The sequence below is a fragment of the Chelonia mydas genome, chromosome 3 (genome assembly GCF_015237465.2).
Source record: "Chelonia mydas isolate rCheMyd1 chromosome 3, rCheMyd1.pri.v2, whole genome shotgun sequence".
NCBI classification, from domain to species: Eukaryota; Metazoa; Chordata; order Testudines; family Cheloniidae; genus Chelonia; species Chelonia mydas.
The window spans coordinates 196,816,133-196,833,502 of record NC_057851.1 but is presented as its reverse complement, the minus strand read 5'-3'; the positions used below and the strand labels follow the sequence as shown (position 1 = coordinate 196,833,502).

At 49.7% G+C, this 17,370-nt stretch overlaps 1 protein-coding gene and 1 long non-coding RNA gene across 2 annotated transcripts; one reads left to right on the top strand and one right to left on the bottom strand.

Annotated features, from left to right (window-relative positions):
• Positions 1-4,895: 4,895 nt before the first annotated feature.
• THBD (thrombomodulin) lies at positions 4,896-9,834 on the bottom strand. Its single transcript, XM_027830934.3, has one exon. It carries the CDS (start codon positions 9,613-9,615, stop codon positions 7,972-7,974), a length of 1,644 nt encoding a protein of 547 aa, XP_027686735.2. The 5' UTR covers positions 9,616-9,834; the 3' UTR covers positions 4,896-7,971.
• Positions 9,835-9,953: 119 nt separating this feature from the next.
• On the top strand, positions 9,954-16,981 carry LOC122465263. Its single transcript, XR_006289976.1, has 3 exons — positions 9,954-10,195; positions 15,178-15,221; positions 16,512-16,981. It is a non-coding gene; the product is annotated as an uncharacterized LOC122465263 (long non-coding RNA).
• Positions 16,982-17,370: the final 389 nt, after the last annotated feature.

Here is a 17,370-nt window from a genome sequence, read left to right as displayed (position 1 = left end):
TTCCCTGCAGCCTCAGTTCACCGCACCACCGCGGTGGTGTGGCTGGCTCCGGCTGGGCAAGCTTCTGCTGTTCTGAGCAGCATGGTAAGGCGAGGCGGGGGGGGGGGGCAGGATTGGATAAGGGGCAGGAGGTCCCAGGGGGCAGTGAGGGGACGGGGGGCTGTTGGATGGGGCGGAGGTTCTGGGGGGGGCGGTCAGGGGATGGTAAACAGGGGCAGTTGGATAGGTCTGGGAGTCCTGGGGGGGCCTGTGAGGGGGCAGGGGTGTGGATAGGGGGCAGGGGACAGGGAGCAGGAGGTTGGATAGGGTGTGGGGTCCCGGGGGGGCGGTTAGGGGACAAGGAGTGGGGGGTTGGATGGGTCGGGGATTCTGAGGGGGGCAGTTGGGAGCGGGAAGTGGGAGGGGTGGATAGGGGGCAGGGCCCAGGCTGTTTGGGGGCACAGCCTTCCCTACCCGGCCCTCCATACAGTTTCACAACCCTGATGTGGTCCATGGGCGCAAAAATTTGCCCACCCCTGCCTTAGACCAACACTGACTGCTTTTGAACGTCCCACGGAGGCTTAGGACTCTGAACCAACATATATCCTGGGGAAGATTGTTACTGTTGGTGTTCAGAAGTTTCTCTGGCCTTCCCTTTCTGTTCAGGACGTTAACCTAGTTACAAAGCCAGGATTCACTGGAGAAGAGGACAAAGTTCAGTTAGAACATTTAACATGGAGTACATGGGGGCAGAGAAGCCGTGCATATGGTACCTTCCATTTGCTTTTATTAAGCAATTAAGAGTGGCCTGTCCCAAATGAAGGACTTGGAAGTCTGGATCAGACAGGTAACTTCTCTTTGTAAAAGTCTGGATCAGTTTCCCCACGAATCACCAAGTTTCAATGAAGCTTCATTTCTCCAGCTTGGTTATTTTTGTCACTTACAAATCAAAATTCAAAAACTCAAGTGTTGGGTATTTAATGCCTCCTGATTTTACTTGTTATTCATCATCTCGGGTCAGTTACTCCAAGACAAAGTGAATGCTAAACACCACCAAACCAGAGTGGTAGCATTATGCACCTGCTTTGCACCTGCTTTGCGTGCATCTTGCACTCGTGTCAATGATTGCACAGGGAGCAAGTCACAAGGTGCAAGACCAAGACCGTACAGCTGGCAGTGTGAACAGGACGTGAATTCCACTGGAAGTAGGGTGACCAGATGTCCCATTTTTAAAGGGACAGTCCCGTTTTTGGGGACTTTTTCTTATACAGGCGCCTATTATCTCCCACCCCCTGTCCCGTTTTTTCACAGTTGCTATCTGGTAACCCTAACTGGAAGTCCCTTTAGAGGAATCTATTTCTTGGGGGTGGGGGTGTGGGGAGTTTGGTTCTCAGTGTTGTTTATTTTATAAGTATGTGGGGCGGGGGGGGGGGGGGGGGGGGGGGGATGAGTGTCATGGCAGCATGTTCTCCTCCACATAACTGGTTAGCAGATCTCCTCTCTATAACTGGTGAGCTCTGCTAACTGGTATTAGTGGATGGCAGGGGGAGGGGCACTCCTTCCACAGACTTCCCGCCCCCCATGAGGTAGGCCGCACCCTCGCAAGCTCCAACAGGGAGCAGTCACTGTGTTTAACTGCAATTACCCGGCCCCTGTACCAAGACTCCTTACGTTCCTCCCCCCCCAGTTTGTACTATCAGGAATTTGTGCTGCAGCTCCCTAATGCACAGGAAGAATTTGTCTGCTGCTACATGCTGCCCACGGAGTGCCTGGGAGCAGAGCTGACCGGTGCATGGAGGGCAGGGGAACAAGGGTGATGGGTCCTCCTCCTCTCCAACCCTTTTAGGGCATCAGAGGGTGCATAGAGGGAGCAGCCTCTGTCTCATTGTCACAGGCATGTGGGCAGGGCAGTTAAAACAGATGGCAAGTTCCTTGGGTGCATCTCCTCCTCGCGCCGTAGAAAGAGCCTGGCAATATCCGGCCCTTCAATTACATTTTGCTTCACCCTGAACAGTTAAAACAATATTTGGTAGCTCTCCCGCTGTCGGCAGACAGGTGAGCTGGCTGACACAGCAGCCCAGGGCAAAGCTCAAAAGGCAGAGGGAGAAAAGGACTGAAATCAGGGGGGAATTGTTCACCCACAGCTGGATTTTCCAAGAGTTCATTCAAATGAAGGCTCAGCTGGGAGTTTAAACCCTGACCTGACTTTGCCGTCCAAGATCTCCCACACGTAAATCAGGGTGGGGTGGATCATCTGGAACCCATATTCAACGGATTACATCAGTGGCAGGTGGGGTATTTGTAGGCTGGAATTCATCGTATCACACTAAATCCCACTTCCCTTCCTCATAGGAATTGTCCCATGGGTCTCCTGGACTCCAGCGAGCCTCCTGGTGTAGGATTTAGTCTCTCATATGCCATCCAAAGGGAAACACTTGGATGCATTGTTAGATGTAAACTTTTGGGGTTGTTTTAAAACAAAACAATATTATTTATGGGCATACAATGAAGGAACTCTAGGGGAAACATCTGTATTTCATTTACTTGTAGCTGCTTTGAATAAAAATTGAAGTGGACGTACATAATGTAAACCTTTTAGCATAATGAAAGCTTGATTCCCAGTTGCTCCTTTCCTGCACCGGGGCAGGGAGAATGCAGAGATGAAGAGAGGGGATGAAGTGGCTTTTAGTATGGTCTGGGGCTATGCATGGCGCTGCCTGCCCTTTGGTATAAATCAGAGAAGCCTCAGGGTGGCTCTAATTTACACGCTGCTTCCCATGGCTCAATTAGCTCTGAGAAGCAATGAACAGCCATAGTGCCATCCAGTCCAGCCACGCCCCTGATCTATCTCCTGTGCTGGGACCTGGAAGCCACGCTGCTGTAGAGCATTTCACCAGCTTTTCACTGGCCAGGTATTCTTAGAGGGCCATTTTCACCCCTTTGAGGTTCCTTTATTTTAGAGTGGTTTAAATGTCACTGAGAATCAGGCCTGGAGACTTTAAAAGCCTGTGAGTAATAAGGGGACATGGCCAAAAAGTCTCTGTGAAAGGAGTTATTAAAATGGCGAATGATGGGTACTGGAGGTGCTGCAGCAAGTGTTGGTAATCGACTTTTAGAAAACCAAAGGGGCAAGTCCTACTCTCCGTTACATCGTTACCCTCCAAGGAGTTGGACCCGTGCAGCTGGGGGCGGACAGGAGCATTTGGGCTCAAATCCTGGGAAAGAGAGCACAGCTGAGAACAAATAAATAAAAGGTAACTCCTGCACCAAACACAAGCCCCTGGATGCATGGGGCTGGAGCACAGAAACAAGGGCACTTCCGGATGATGTTGGGGTTTTCATTCATCAGCCTGGATTTACAGTAAGGTTCGATTCCCTTTAATTTTCTGGTTCTGGGACTTTTGTTGCTTTGGTTTAGAGAAATAAAAGGGGCCGGGGAAACCACAATAAGAATTGCCAGTAGTTTGCAAGTTCCTTGAGTTGCACCTATGTGGACTGGTTCCACAACCTAGCTGCTGCCCTTGAATAAAGTGACCGGTTCCTAATCATCCTTGAATGAGATCACTGGAATCCAGCCACCCTGGATGGAAGCTTTGCAAAACCAGTTACTCTTGCCCAAAACCTCCTGACCACCCATGGATAGTGGGCCACCCCTTCATCTTTTATTGTCAGTCTTCTCTCTTAGCGGTGAAATCCTGGACGTGAATGGCCAAACCCCCATGGACTTCAAGGGGGCCAGGGTTTCACCCATCACCTTTTAATTGCATTTTCTTGCCAAAGAAAATGCTTCTGGCAACCTTTCCTCCCCCAACCTTGATCCCTCCTCATTTCTTTGGAACATATATGCCCATCAGATTCCCCAGCCCCCTCTGTTCCCTGCAGAAGTCAGTAAAACTAGGATACTGGGCAGGACATTTCTTCTGTGATTATTTTTATTCATGCAGCACTTTTCTTTCTCAAAGCACTGTACAAGGATTAATCAATCCTCACAACTCTCCTGAGAGGAAGGTAATCTTAGCCCCTTTGTACAGATGGGGAAAGTGGAGCACAGAGAGTTTAAAGAGATGTGGCAAAGTCACACAGCGAGTCCCAGTGGAGCCAGCCAGGCCTCCCCACTCTCAGTCTTGTGTTTAATTCACTAGTGCCACAATTTCTGATCAGAAGACACAGAGGAGATTCTCTTCTCCCCTGTGCAGCGCTCAAAAGTAGCTCAGAACTTTTTGCTGAAGCTTTCTATAAACAAACTCACCCCTGGGCTGGGAATGGGAGTAAATTCAGCCCAAAAGGAATTTATTTGTCAAATTTATGAGCAACTGGAAAAGGAAGATTATAGCAGGAGCTGCATTTCAACTTTAACAGGTGCCGCTACCGCTAATTTAATCTGCAGTAATGTACAAACTTTAGGCCCAATCCTTGCTCATATTAAACTCCCATTCAAGTCAACAGGATTTGGATAAAGACACGTGGCAAAATTGTCTCAGCCACAGGAAACTCCCACAGGGCCAAATCCTGTTCACACTCACAAAAATCCACTGACTTCAAAGGAGTTTTGTATGTGTGTATAGATAGATATTTCAGTGGAGTGACACGAAGGATACATCTGGCCTGACGTAGCTATCATTTTATTTCTATTTCATTAACATTGATCTTTTAATGTTAATCTTGTTCTCCATTATTTACAGTCCATTATCACGGATAATAATCACACTTGCAAAATAGTTATAAAAGAATGTTTGGCCTGATTTTCAAAAGTGCTGGAACTTGCAGCACACGTGGACTCCAGTGGGATCTGTGGGAGTTGGGCACTTTTCATAATCTGGCCAGTAACAAAATCGTTCTTGGTAAGGAAAGATCAGCATCTGCTGTTATTCAGGGAGGTTGTGGGGAGAGGAGAGAAAGAACATTTCATTACCACATTTTCTATAAACCAGGTTTGTCAAGCTTTATTTGTATGCCTGTGAAATCACGCAGTGATTTTGCATTGCATAGGGTACATTTCCAATAAATAACTATTTACAAATGTGCTGCATTTACAAAACCATGGATTGAACCATTTACAGTAAGAAAGCTAGATTTCATGTAACACATTTCTTCTTCTGTTTCTTTTTTTTCAAAATTTGAAATGTATTTTGATCATTCTGGCATATCAGGAAAAAAATAATACCATGTGTTAGCAGTCTCACTTTGTATGTACCTACAGTTATTTTCACCCCAAAAGGGGAAGATTAGAAAAATCAAGTTTCTCAATCTCTTAACAGTAAACTTTCTTAAGAACAACCAGCTGGTAGCCTGCATGCTTCTTTATCAATCAGTTCATCAATCAGGGTAGGGATAGGATACAGAGGGATCTAGACAAATTAGAGGATTAGGCCAAAAGATATCTGATGAGGTTCAACAAGGACAAGTGCAGAGTCCTGCATTTAGGAAGGAAGAATCCCGTGCACTGCTACAGACTAGGGACCGAGTGGCTAGGCAGTAGTTCTGCAGAAAAGGACCCAGGGGTTACAGTGGACAAGAAGCTGGATATGAGTCAACAGTGTGCCCTTGTTGCCAAGAAGGCTAACGGCATTTTGGACTGTATAAGTAGGAGCATTGCCAGCTGATCGAGGGACGTGATCATTCCCCTCTATTCGGCATTGGTGAGGCCTCATCTGGAGTACTGTGTCCAGTTTTGGGCCCCACACTACAAGAAGGATGTGAAAAAATTGGAAAGAGTCCAGCAGAGGGCAACAAAAATGATTAGGGGACTGGAACCCATGACTTATGAGGAGAGACTGAAGGAACTGGGATTGTTTAGTCTGCGGAAGAGAAGAATGAGGGGGGATTTGATAGCTGCTTTCAACTACCTGAAAGGGGGTTCCAAAGAGGACAGATCTAGACTCTTCTCAGTGATAGCTGATGACAGAACAAGGAGTAGTGGTCTCAAGTTGCAGTGCAGGAGGTTTAGGTTGGATGTAAGGAAAAACTTTTTCACTAGGAGGGTGGTGAAGCACTGGAATGGGTTACCTAGGGAGGTGGTGGAATCTCCTTCCTTAGAGGTTTTTAAGGTCAGATTTAACAAAGCCTTGGTTGGGATTATTTAGTTGGGGATTATGTCCTGCTTTGAGCAGGGGGTTGGACTAGATGACCTCCAAGCAGTCACCTATATGTCTGGGTTTGCTATCCCAGAATTGTAAAATGTACTGCTAGAAAACTGAGCACTGCTGCATATCAATATTTCATAGGCACGGGACCCTATCTGGTAGAGCTCAATCATGCTCCTCTTGAAGCCAGTGTCAAAGCTTCCATAGAAGCAGAAAAAGGCCCTTAGAGTTCTCTCAGCATTTGGGCTTATTTTCTCCCACAATCTCATTAAGGTTATACTGCCCGTCTCCTTTGAACACTGGTCTGACCCTTGGCTTTTATAGCCTCCTAACCCTTCATCTCAACACTTGATAAAAGGATCTGGAAAGGAAAATGTGAAATAAATTTTTCGGATTTTGCCCACTATAGTACTGGATGGCAGACAGAGGACCTGAGCCCGCTCCCATTGAAGTCAATGGAAGTTTTGCCACTGTGTGGGTAGGACTGGGCCCATAGCAACCATCTGGACAGGGGCTGAGGGATTTAGCAGCGCTGGGCAAAAATGCCCTGCCATCATGTTAATAGGCAGCAGAGTTAAAACAAACAAAAGGAAGTATTTTTTCACACAATGCACAGTCAACCTGTGGAACTCCTTACCAGAGGATGTTGTGAAGGCCAAGACTATAACAGGGTTAAAAAAAAAAAAAAAAAAACCACGAACTAGATAGATTCATGGAGGATGAACAGGGATTGTGTCCCTAGCCTATGTTTGCCAGAAGCTGGGAATGAGCAACAGGGGATGGATCACTTGAGGATTCCCTGTTCTGTTCATTCCCTCTGGGGCACCTGGCATTGGCCACTGTCAGAAGACAGGATACTGGGCTAGATGGACCTTTGGTCTGACCCGGTATGGCGGTTCGTATGTTCTCATCAACAGGAGACTATGAAGTGGTTTTGTTAATGATGTTTTAACCTGACAGTGAGAGAAGGGGGAAAAAACCTCTAGAGAAAATGCGAATGAAAGACACAACCATCAGATGGGAAGGCTTTTCCACCATAGCAAGAATGACACATCATTGACAGCTCCATGTACCCAAACACCCGCCCCCCTCAAAAACAAAAAACCTGTAACAAACAAACAGCAACCAAATCAGCAGAGTTCTGACCCTGAAAGGGAGAAGGGGCAGAGATTCCATGAAGTCCATAAGGGGCTTTGCTTTTGCTATTGATTTTACATGAAAGGTGCTCAGATACTGTGGTAATGGGTGGCAGCACAAACCCCTAAGATAGATAAATGCAGGGAGCTGCAATTTCTTACAGATAACAGAGGACAGGACGATGGAAGGTAGGGGAAGAACTGATGGAAAGGTCTTTGCTACTTGTTAGTAATTAGCAGTTTTTAAAAAATAAACCAAACCTATATCTGTCGCAGGAGCATTCCACCTCTTCTCGATTGCTCAGTAGCTCCATCCTGATGTGGGAAAGAACTCATGACACTGTCTCTGGATGAAAGCCGCTTTCACCATACCACTTCAAAGTCTATTACTGTTGAATAGTCAGTTGCATATATTCTCTTGTTTTATAGTCAGATTTCAATAGTCAGTTCCAAACAAGGGCAGTTTTCTCAATGCACAAAAAATAATGAAGTTCTCTCTTTAAACCCCACAAAGCTCGCCAAGTCTGGAAAAGGGGGGAAATCAAAAAGGCATCTAGGGGTTTCTTTAAAGATGCACAAATGGGACTAGCTCAGCATTGTATGCTCTACCATTCAGTTCTCATCTCTTGCAAAGCATATTTTTCTGCAGCTCGTTGAAAAATAGTGAATATTTTCCCTGCAAAGTTTTAATGACTTTCCTTGAAAAGTTTCATCGGAAATTTGAAAAATTCCACCCAATTCCGTCTTTTCCCCTTTCAATCCAATGGGATTCTTTACAGTTTCTGGTTAGCAGAGGGGCATCCGGGGGGAACTTGCTGCAGCACCACTCCCTTTTCTGTCCTGTTGCTACATTTATAATCCATGGCTCCATGAACTGGGAAGTGCTTCTTCATCAGGTGGTAGAGAATGGCCATCAGGACCAGAATTGTGGACAAGATGCCAATAATGATTCCGATCAGCACTCCGGGGTGGAGGCTTTCTGCCGGCGGTGGGACATGCGGGGGGGCTGCTGTTTTGGGGTAGGGTTCCATTTCACCTGAAAACTCATCTTCAGAAATACATAACTGCTGCTCGTCAAGGCTGTACCCCTCCTGGCAAGAACAGGTGTAGCTGCCTGGCTTATTTGTGCACAGCTGTTGACAATAGCCTTGCTCACACTCGTCAATATCAACACACATCTTTGCACTACCGTTGTAGTGATCCAAAACAAAGCCATCGGGGCAGTAGCACGTATCCTGTGTATGGGGGTCACAGTCTGCTGGGCATTCAGTCTGGTTGCAAAATAGGACACATTTATGGGGGTCCAGGGGGGATGGGGCGTATCCACTGGAGCAGCTGCAGCGGTAACCCCCTGGCACATCGTCACACTGGTGTTGACATTTCTCTCCGTCGCAATCTCTCACGTCCTCACATTTGCCCTCCACCAGCTCGTAGCCCGCGTGGCACTGGCAGGTGAAGCCCCCCTTGGTGTTGATGCACACTTGGTCACAAAGGCCCGGGTTGGTTTTACAGTCATCAATGTCTCTGCAGCTGATGCCATCCCCGGCCAGCTCATAGCCCTCGTGGCACATGCAAGTGAAGTTGAGGGCGAGGGGGATGCAGTGGTGCTCGCAGGGGGCGTCGGCACACAGGGAAGAGCAGCTGCGTTGGTCCTGGTTCAGCTGCTTCCCCTGGGGGCAGGTGCAGCGCGGGGTCCCGCCGTCCCACTGGCACGAATCCTCGCACCCGCCGTTCTCCAGCTGGCAGTGCCAGGCCCCCGGGCTGCCTGAGCTCCACCGCATGCCCCCGCTGCTGTGCTCCTGGCACACCAGCTCCACGCCCAGGGCCGGGATTGAGGCAGTGGTCTGGGGAGGAAGGACCAGGAGGTCACTGTCCTGCGCCCCGAAGGGGGTGGTGTAGGTCACAGCCAGGCCTGCCCCGGGGGAGAGCTTGGCGCACGTGTCAGGGTAATTGTACTCACACAGGAAGCCGTCTGCTTCGGAGTCACACCGCTTCTCCTCCCAGGTGAGATTCAGCGCCGCCACGGCGACACACTGGCGCCCGCAGACGGGGCCGCCCGGCCTCCAGTGGGTGTAGTCCGTGCGCTCGTCGCCCGTGACCCAGCGGAACCCCCGCAGCTGGCGGGCGGGCTCCGAGCACGCCTGGCCCGGGGGCAGCTGCAGCCCGATCCACAGGCTGGAGTCGCTCTGGTTCCGCACCAGCAGGGCGATGGCGGTCTCCGCCACCGTGGAGCGCACGGTCATGAGCTGCCCCCCGCGGGCCTGGCAGAGCCGGCTGGCGCCGGGGAACCGCTGCCGCCCCCAGAACAGGCCGAAGCAGACGTGCTCGATGCACTGGGCGCCCACGGGCTGCGGCGGGGCGGGAGCCGAGCGCCCGAGCTGGGCCGTGGCCACCAGCGCCAGGCAGAGCCCCAGCATGGTGCGGGGCGGCGGAGCTGAGCAGGGGCTGGCTGTCGGGGGGCTCCCCGCGAGCAATCGGCTGCTCCCCGGCACGCCCGGCGCTGGGAAGTTTCGGTCATGCCTCCGCTCGCTCGGTGCCCACGTTTTTATAGGGGCGCTGCAGCGCAGGAAGCGCCGGCCGGGGCTGGGATCGCCCCCAGCCGCCGGAGCAAATCACGGTCACCGGAGGGGCGGAAGGAGGGTGGGTGGGAGACTCATTGTCTGCAGAAGGAGGCCGGGGGGGTGGCGGGGCGGGCTGATGAAACAATCAGACCCCCTCCGCCCTGTGAACTCGCCTGTCCCTGGAATAACAGCTTGGCCCTTTGCCGCACCAGGGAGTCGGCCGGATAGGCGGGGGGACACTCAGCGCGCCCCACCCCAAGCAGGGATTTCGGGGGTCTCTGAGCCCACGCCCTGAAACGCGCTTTAGCGCAGCAAGGAGAGGGGGTGGCTCATTCCGGCCCCACAAGAGACCCGTTTGGATCCAGGGCAAACGGAGGAGGTTAGTTCTGGGAACATTAAGTGGATCGTTATGTCCCAACTCTGCTTTTTGGTCTAGGTACGAACTGCTGCGTGTGGACGCTTCCCCTGCTCCTTGCAAAGAGACCATTCAGGGAGCAGATTTCCCAGCACAGATCTTCCAGGCGTGAGCATGTGTCCCTGTCACACGCCTGACTGAACGCTTTTAAACCCGATCCCAGCTCCCGTTTCCCCAAGTGCACGAGAAGCAACCCGTGCCTGCTCCCAGGTTATAACAGAGGACTGGTCTTGAATGTGGATTGACTCTGTGCGGGACTGCCCGTTCCGTAGGGAAGCCGCGTGGCTTCCCCTAATAGCCCCTTCTTATTTCATCAGATTTGATATTATTGCTCGTATGTATCGTATCACTGGGGCAAGATCCCGAACATTACAGGGGAGCCGCACAGCACAGGGTGGAGGATTTACTGAGCGGGTGTAACGCAAACCAGAGGGGGAAAAATGGCAATGAGATTTGCAGACTGGAGACTGTCTCCTGGGAGCTGTAGGCGCACACCGCCTACAGCTCCAGCTGGGGGCGCTGCTGAGCTCCCCAGCGTCACTGACATGGATTTCCCTGCCCAAGGTTGGGGAAGCAAAGGACTCTGCAGAGCGGATTGCCTGCTCCGCATTCCCCGTTGGGAAGTGAGGGAAGGAACGCGGGTCTCTCTTGGGGGGAGCTGGAGTCTTCTTTCTCCCTGGCTTTTGCAAACGAATTCCGCCCGCGTGTTGAGAGCTCTTCCCAGCCCGCCCGTGGGATAGCCAGCCAGCAGCCACACCAAACCCATCCCTGACCCTGATGGACAACAGCAGCTGCAAGTGTCGCCGACGTGAACACAGGGAGAGATACTTAACAGCGGATCTGGAGGGTGGTGAAGCGCCGGAACCGGTTCCCTAGGGAGGTGGTGGAATCTCCATCCTTAGAGGTTTTTAAGGCCGGGCTTGACAAAGCCCTGGCTGGGATGATTTAGTTGGGGTTGGTCCTGCTTTGAGCAGGGGGTTGGACTAGATGACCTCCTGAGGTCTCTTCCAACCCTAATCTTCTATGATTCTGTCAGTTTCTTCTGGGGTGATTTTGTGTTGTCTAAAATTACCCCCCCCCCCCCCAGGGTAGTAACTTAAATAAAAATAATGAATGTACTCCCAGCCCCCAAATCTGGACATTTCTTCCTCATAAAGGGATCACCAGTGAGGTTTCTCCCAGCCCTAAAGCCTTTGTATGCAGTGTCCATGTAAGTCTGCGACCTGCAATTATTAAAACATTTGGAAGCTGGCAAGCTCCATGCACTGCAGCAGGAACTGGGAGCCCCGTGGTTCTGATTCCCATTCACCCTGTTCTTCCCTGTTCTGCGAGATTGGAGAGGTGAGGGGCACTTCTGTTTTCCCTGAGCTGAAATATGATTCTGGACTGGACACCTTGTGCCTGTCATAGAATCACAGAAGATCAGGGTTGGAAGGGACCTCAGGAGGTCATCTAGTCCGACCCCCTGCTCAAAGCAGGACCAATCCCCAACTAAAACATCCTGTCAAGAGGAAAAGGTCACCTGGCTGCCTGGCTGGAGCCACATGCGTCAGCCTGCACAGCCCCACCAAGCAGGGGTTCCGGGAGGTCAGGAATACCCCTCCTTGTGGGCAGGGCAGTCTGGAGTGACTCAGATGTGCGTCAGAGGCATGGGCTGGAAAGGGAAAGGTTCCCCTCTCTTCCCAAAGTACAAGAACACCAGCCAGCAGCATGCAAGGGAGCTGGGCCCTTGCCAGGCCAGTGCGGTCCGGAGCAGTAGGAAGTTTCACTACGGACAAAGGGTAAGATCGTCCCAATACATGCACCTGATGAAGTGAGCTGTAGCTCACGAAAGCTTATGCTCAAATAAATTTGTTAGTCTCTAAGGTGCCACAAGTACTCCTTTTCTTTTTGCCAATACGTTTTGAAGCAGAACTTCCCCTTGAGTTTTCTGGGGAGCTCTGCCCTACACTGGATTGGACCACACCAGGCTTGAAGATCATAGCAGGTGTTGTGAGGAGAAATACATTAAAAGTTGAAAAGTGCTTTGAGCTGTACTGATGAAAAGTGCTAGGTAAGAGCTAGGGATTATCACTATGATTAAATGATCCACTGGCCATCTCTAGCTTCTTCCATCCAAGACTCTCAAAGCTCAGGAGCCATCTGTATCTATCAGAGTATATCTCCATCTGTGTCTCTATATGTATCATTCATAGTACATGAGTTCCTCAGATAAATTATAAAGTTCTACCTTCGTTATTATATGACAGTAGTGTCTAGAGGTCCCGCCCAAGATCAGGGCATTCAGGAGATCTGCATGCTCTTCCCTGCTCTGCCACTGCTTTCCTGGGTGACCTCGGTCAAGTCACTTTGCCTCCCTGTGCCTCAGTTTCCCTATCTTAAAATAGGAATAATGATATCTACCTCCGTTGGAAAGTGCCTTGAGATTTATGGATGAAAAGTGCTACAAGAGAGGTATTCTCATTATTGTGCAAGGCACAGTATGTGCATAGAGCAAGAGAAAGCCCCAAAGCGCTTACAGGCTAAATAGACAAAGACAGACAAAGAATAGGAGAAAGGAAATGCTATTACCCTCATTTTATGAGAGGGAACTGAGGCACAGAGAGATTAAGTGACTTGCAGAAAATCACACAGGGAGTCTGTGTCAAAGACAGGGATTTAGCTCAGATCACCTGAGTTCCAGTCCAGTGCCTTAACCACAAGCTCATCCTTGCTCCACACCATATTTCAGGGTGGTGTTATGGGCTACATGCAGCCTTCACTGTGTGCACATGCATTTCTGCTATCCAAAGGCTTGAGAAACTGATTTAAACTCACTGAACAGAGCCAGCAGTGAGGACTGTTTAATACGAATGATAATTCCAGTTAATGGGCAGTTGGGGTCTGAGGAACTAAGCTCAGACTATGTGATCTAATGGTGCCTTCTAGCCTTAAAAATCTATTAATCTATTACATGGTTGGGGGCTTAGGCCATCTGAGTGTCTCAGGCTGCCTCCTTTTATTTGCTCCTCTGGTAGGAGATTTCAGTCCCTCCATAGCTGGGACGCATGCAAAAAGAGTATGGATTTATTTAATATAACCTGTTCCCAGCTGTCATTTTGCTGCTTCCCAGCCAACTACTCATACAGGGCTACATGCCATGTGTCTTGCAGCTGTCCTTACTGGCCGGAGTGGGCACGCAGTGAGTTCAGTTTCCACTCTGTTGCACAGAGTACTTACCAACTCCACAGCCTTTCCCGTAACTCACTGCCTATGCAATGTTTCAGGGAGCAGCACAGTACTACCGTGATAATACTAAAGTCAATTCTATATCGCACAGTTTGTACTGGTGACCCCTTTCACACAGCAAGCTTCTGAGTGTGACCCCCCTCCCTTATAAATTAAAAACACTTTTTATATGCTTAACACCATTATAAATGCTGGAGACAAAGCGGGAGTTGGGGTGGAGGCTGACAGCTCGTGACCCCCCCACATTATAACCTTGTGACCCCCTGAGGGGTCATGACCCCCAGTTTGAGAGCCTCAATATAGCAATTCAGACCTGCACATCTCAAAGTGCTCTACAAAGGTGGGTGAGCTCTGCTATCCCCATTACTCCAGAGAGGGTAACTGAGGCACAGAGAAACTAAGTGTCTTGTCCAAGGTTAGCCAGTAAGTCAGTCCTTGAATTGGGAATAGACCCCAGTCTGCAGACTCTTAACACATAGGATTGCAGCTGCCTCTGTTACAGAAATAGTGTCTTCTGTTAGCCAGTAATTCCTCTCAGCAGGGATAAAAGGTCACTCTGGTACACCGTGGTTGAGGAGGATTTTACTGAACATGTAAATAATAGAAGCACTCCAAGACATTCCTTTTAGTTTTGGAGCAGTGCCATATGCAGCGGTGGCTGGTGCCCAATGTAAGTGGGGGTGAGGGTCCATACCTTTCTCCCCCATCTGATTCCCACCCTTCCTAGAGCTTGACCAGATTTTCACACTGGAAAACCAGGAGACTGTGGGGTGTTGAGGGAGGGTTATAGTGGAGGATGATAAATGGAGATACTTCACAGTGAAGGACATGGTGGAAGAACACTGGGTTCCCCTCTGTAGTTCCTTCAGTGCCTTCTCTCAGCCTTCTCGTCTCACTGTCCCTCCACTCTAACCTTTTCCTGCCCGTTGCCCTCATGCCCACCCACATCCCTTCAGCCATACTCATCATAATCCCCCATTTCACCCCCACATGCCGCCTGCCCCATGCTCTTCCCTCCCAGCTCAGAACTCCCCACCCAGTCCCCTGGAGCCCCTTTCCTCCAGCTCAGCCTCCTCTTGTTCAGAAAGTCCCTAGTCCCAGCTCAAGCTCAAGCCCTGCTGCCCCATCCCACCTGACCCCACCAGGCTCAGCCCCTTCTCCCATGAGGTAAAATCCACAACTCCTCAGGCTAGGACTCCCCCCTCCCCCCAACACAGAGAAACTCCCCACTGCTCAGAATCTCCCCTGGCTCAACTCTTCCCCCATCCCACTCAGGCTCTGAACCCAACCTCCTCTTATAATCCTCTGAATGCTCCAGGGACCATCTCACCCGTGCCTGTCTGCTCCATTCTTGTGAACGGGCAGGGAATTCAATTCCACGGCGCTGCTTTTTCACATGAGCAGAGCCAGCACGAAGTGGATGACATGACAGTTAAGTGCATGCCAGCCATCACAATATGCTGTGCTCCCTAGGTGTGCTCTTGAGGGGTCCCCAGTGGAAAAACCAGGGGCAAAATTCTGGCCCCCTTAACATCAATGGGAGTTTTGCTTTTGATTTCAGTGGGGCCAGGATCTCACGCCTGGATTTTAACAGCATTGCAGCCATTGGTAGGAAGGCGTGAAAGTTTTTTCAGTGGCAAGGCGACATTTTTGAAGAAGAAGCTCTGTGTAGCTTGAAGGCTAGTCTCTCTCACCAACAGAAGTTGGTCCAATGAAAGATATTACCCCACCCTGCCTTCTCTCTAATATGTTTTAACTCCTGTCTCCGCCAGCAGATGGCATTTGATTGCGCACTCCAAGGATGCTGAGCTGCGGTTAAGTAAGTGCAGTGGTGGTTAAACACATTACAATACAGTAGTGTTTTTATTCTGCTAACTCACTTAAGGGAAAACAAGATGCTTTCACTTTCTAATGGAGGCTGTTTCATTTTTGTAGGCTAGAGACATACAGCAACAGCAGATCTTGACTTCGACATATGAAGCGGGTAACAAAGAGGCCAGGCACGCGTTGGCGTGTCAGGCTCCTTAATAAAGGGTTAGTCTGGGGAAGATTCTCTGCTCTTTGGAAGAGGAGAAAGAAGCCTGAAAGCTTCGGTGGGAATTTACTGAAATTTCCCATAGCAGCTGGGGACTTGGAAAACACTACCTCTTGCTTGAAGCATTATATTAATAATGATGAATGATCATCACAGGCCCCTTGCATTCTACAGTGGTTAACTGCAAAATAAAGCAGAGGCAGGGGAGTGGAGGTAAAATGGATTAGCTGATGAGACAGCCTTTGGGGATTTCCTCTCTGCTTTTTCGTGTTAGCTGCTGGTTACCCAACCCGAATAAACTGCGCTGACCCAGACTCAGCCTCTAGATTACTCAGAGAATTTCATAAGCTGTCCACTTGCACGCTGTGCCAGCTGCATGTACATGTCCCCTGGGATGGTAAACAGAGCCCAGCACACAGGTGCAGTTGCTGGCAACCTGAATGATTTGGGCTCCAAAGAGGATATTTTTCAGGACTATACACAACTCCTCTCCCTCCCTTCCCCCTAGGGCGACCACCTTTCAAAATGCAAAAACAGAATGCATGGCATTTAAAAAAGTAGGGGGAGAGGGAGTTATAGTGTATGTACAGATTTTATATTCTATATTTAATAATGGTAATTAAAAATTAAATATCAATTTGCCAATGTGTCTTGTTCTTCATTGGACTGCATCGCCAAAGCAGATTAGTTTCAGCTGTTTGGAAACACGGGAGACGTGTAACAAGTCACATGCTACTGGGCTGATAACGGAGGTCTTACATTGGCTACACCGTGTGTCAGTCGTTCCGGGACTGTGTCAGCATTGTGGATAGTGTGGCAGTGGCGGGGATTTGCACTGCGCTGTAGTTGCTGTGGTTTGACCCTTGCTAAGCGGTAAATTTGAACTGTGTCAAGGGGAATCAGGGACAAATGCTGTCCTGGAGTCATTCAGCCCAGGACTGGGACTTGAAATCTACATTTCGGGACTGCCCCGCCCAATTAGGGACCGGTGGTCACCCTACCCCCCACTCCCACCCCCATACTATGCAGTTACATGGCAGTACAAATGACTGCCTAATTCTTTCTTTTGTAAAGCTGCTGCATAAAGGCCTGATCCAAGCCCACTGGAGGCCATGGAAAGGCTCTCGTGACCATCACTGGACTCTGGATCAGGCCCTAAAGTTCCCATTTTATGCTGCAGTAATGCGCAGCAGAGGCCAAGGCGTGGCTGCGAAGGCAGAAGTAAATGAATGCTTTCAGAAGACATGCTTGCCCAGCGGAGCCTCACCAGAGCAGAGCACCTGCTGCCCCACAGGGGAGAGGCAGCACTGCTTTATGTACAGTCTCTCTCTGGGCTGTCCTATGCTGGTCTGGGGGGGGGGGGAAGGGAGGGGAGAGCTCATGTGCAAAGGATTTGGCAGTGACTATTCAGTAAAAGATAAAAATGAAAGAGCTGGGGGGTGGGAGGGGAGGAAGTGACATAAAAGAGTACTCTGGCCTGATCCCAGTGTAGAAATCGGACGTGTTATCATGGAGATCACTTCCGATCCATCTCAGAAGCACAGAAATGTAACTCCAGCTCCAGGACCAACATTTCCAAGTCTTGAAGCATAAAAATGTACCCCATTAATTACAGGGGAGATTCTGTCCTCATCTGCAGATCTGAGTATCTGAGCCAGGATTTGGCTCTAGGCTTCTAACAAGGCAGATTTATAGATATTTTCTGCACCTATCACCATTTTCCCTCTTAATTCCGTCTAATTCTTAAACACTTTACAAAATATAAATAAAACCGATAATACATGTAACTGGCTTGACCAACACACAACACCGTAGATCATGTATTCAGTGAAAAGAAGGCTTCATTACATTCCCTTTGCAGTGCAATTTGACTTGCTGGGGAAAGCATAACCTTTTACCAACTTTAATCCTTCCAGTGATATTTTTGTATGTA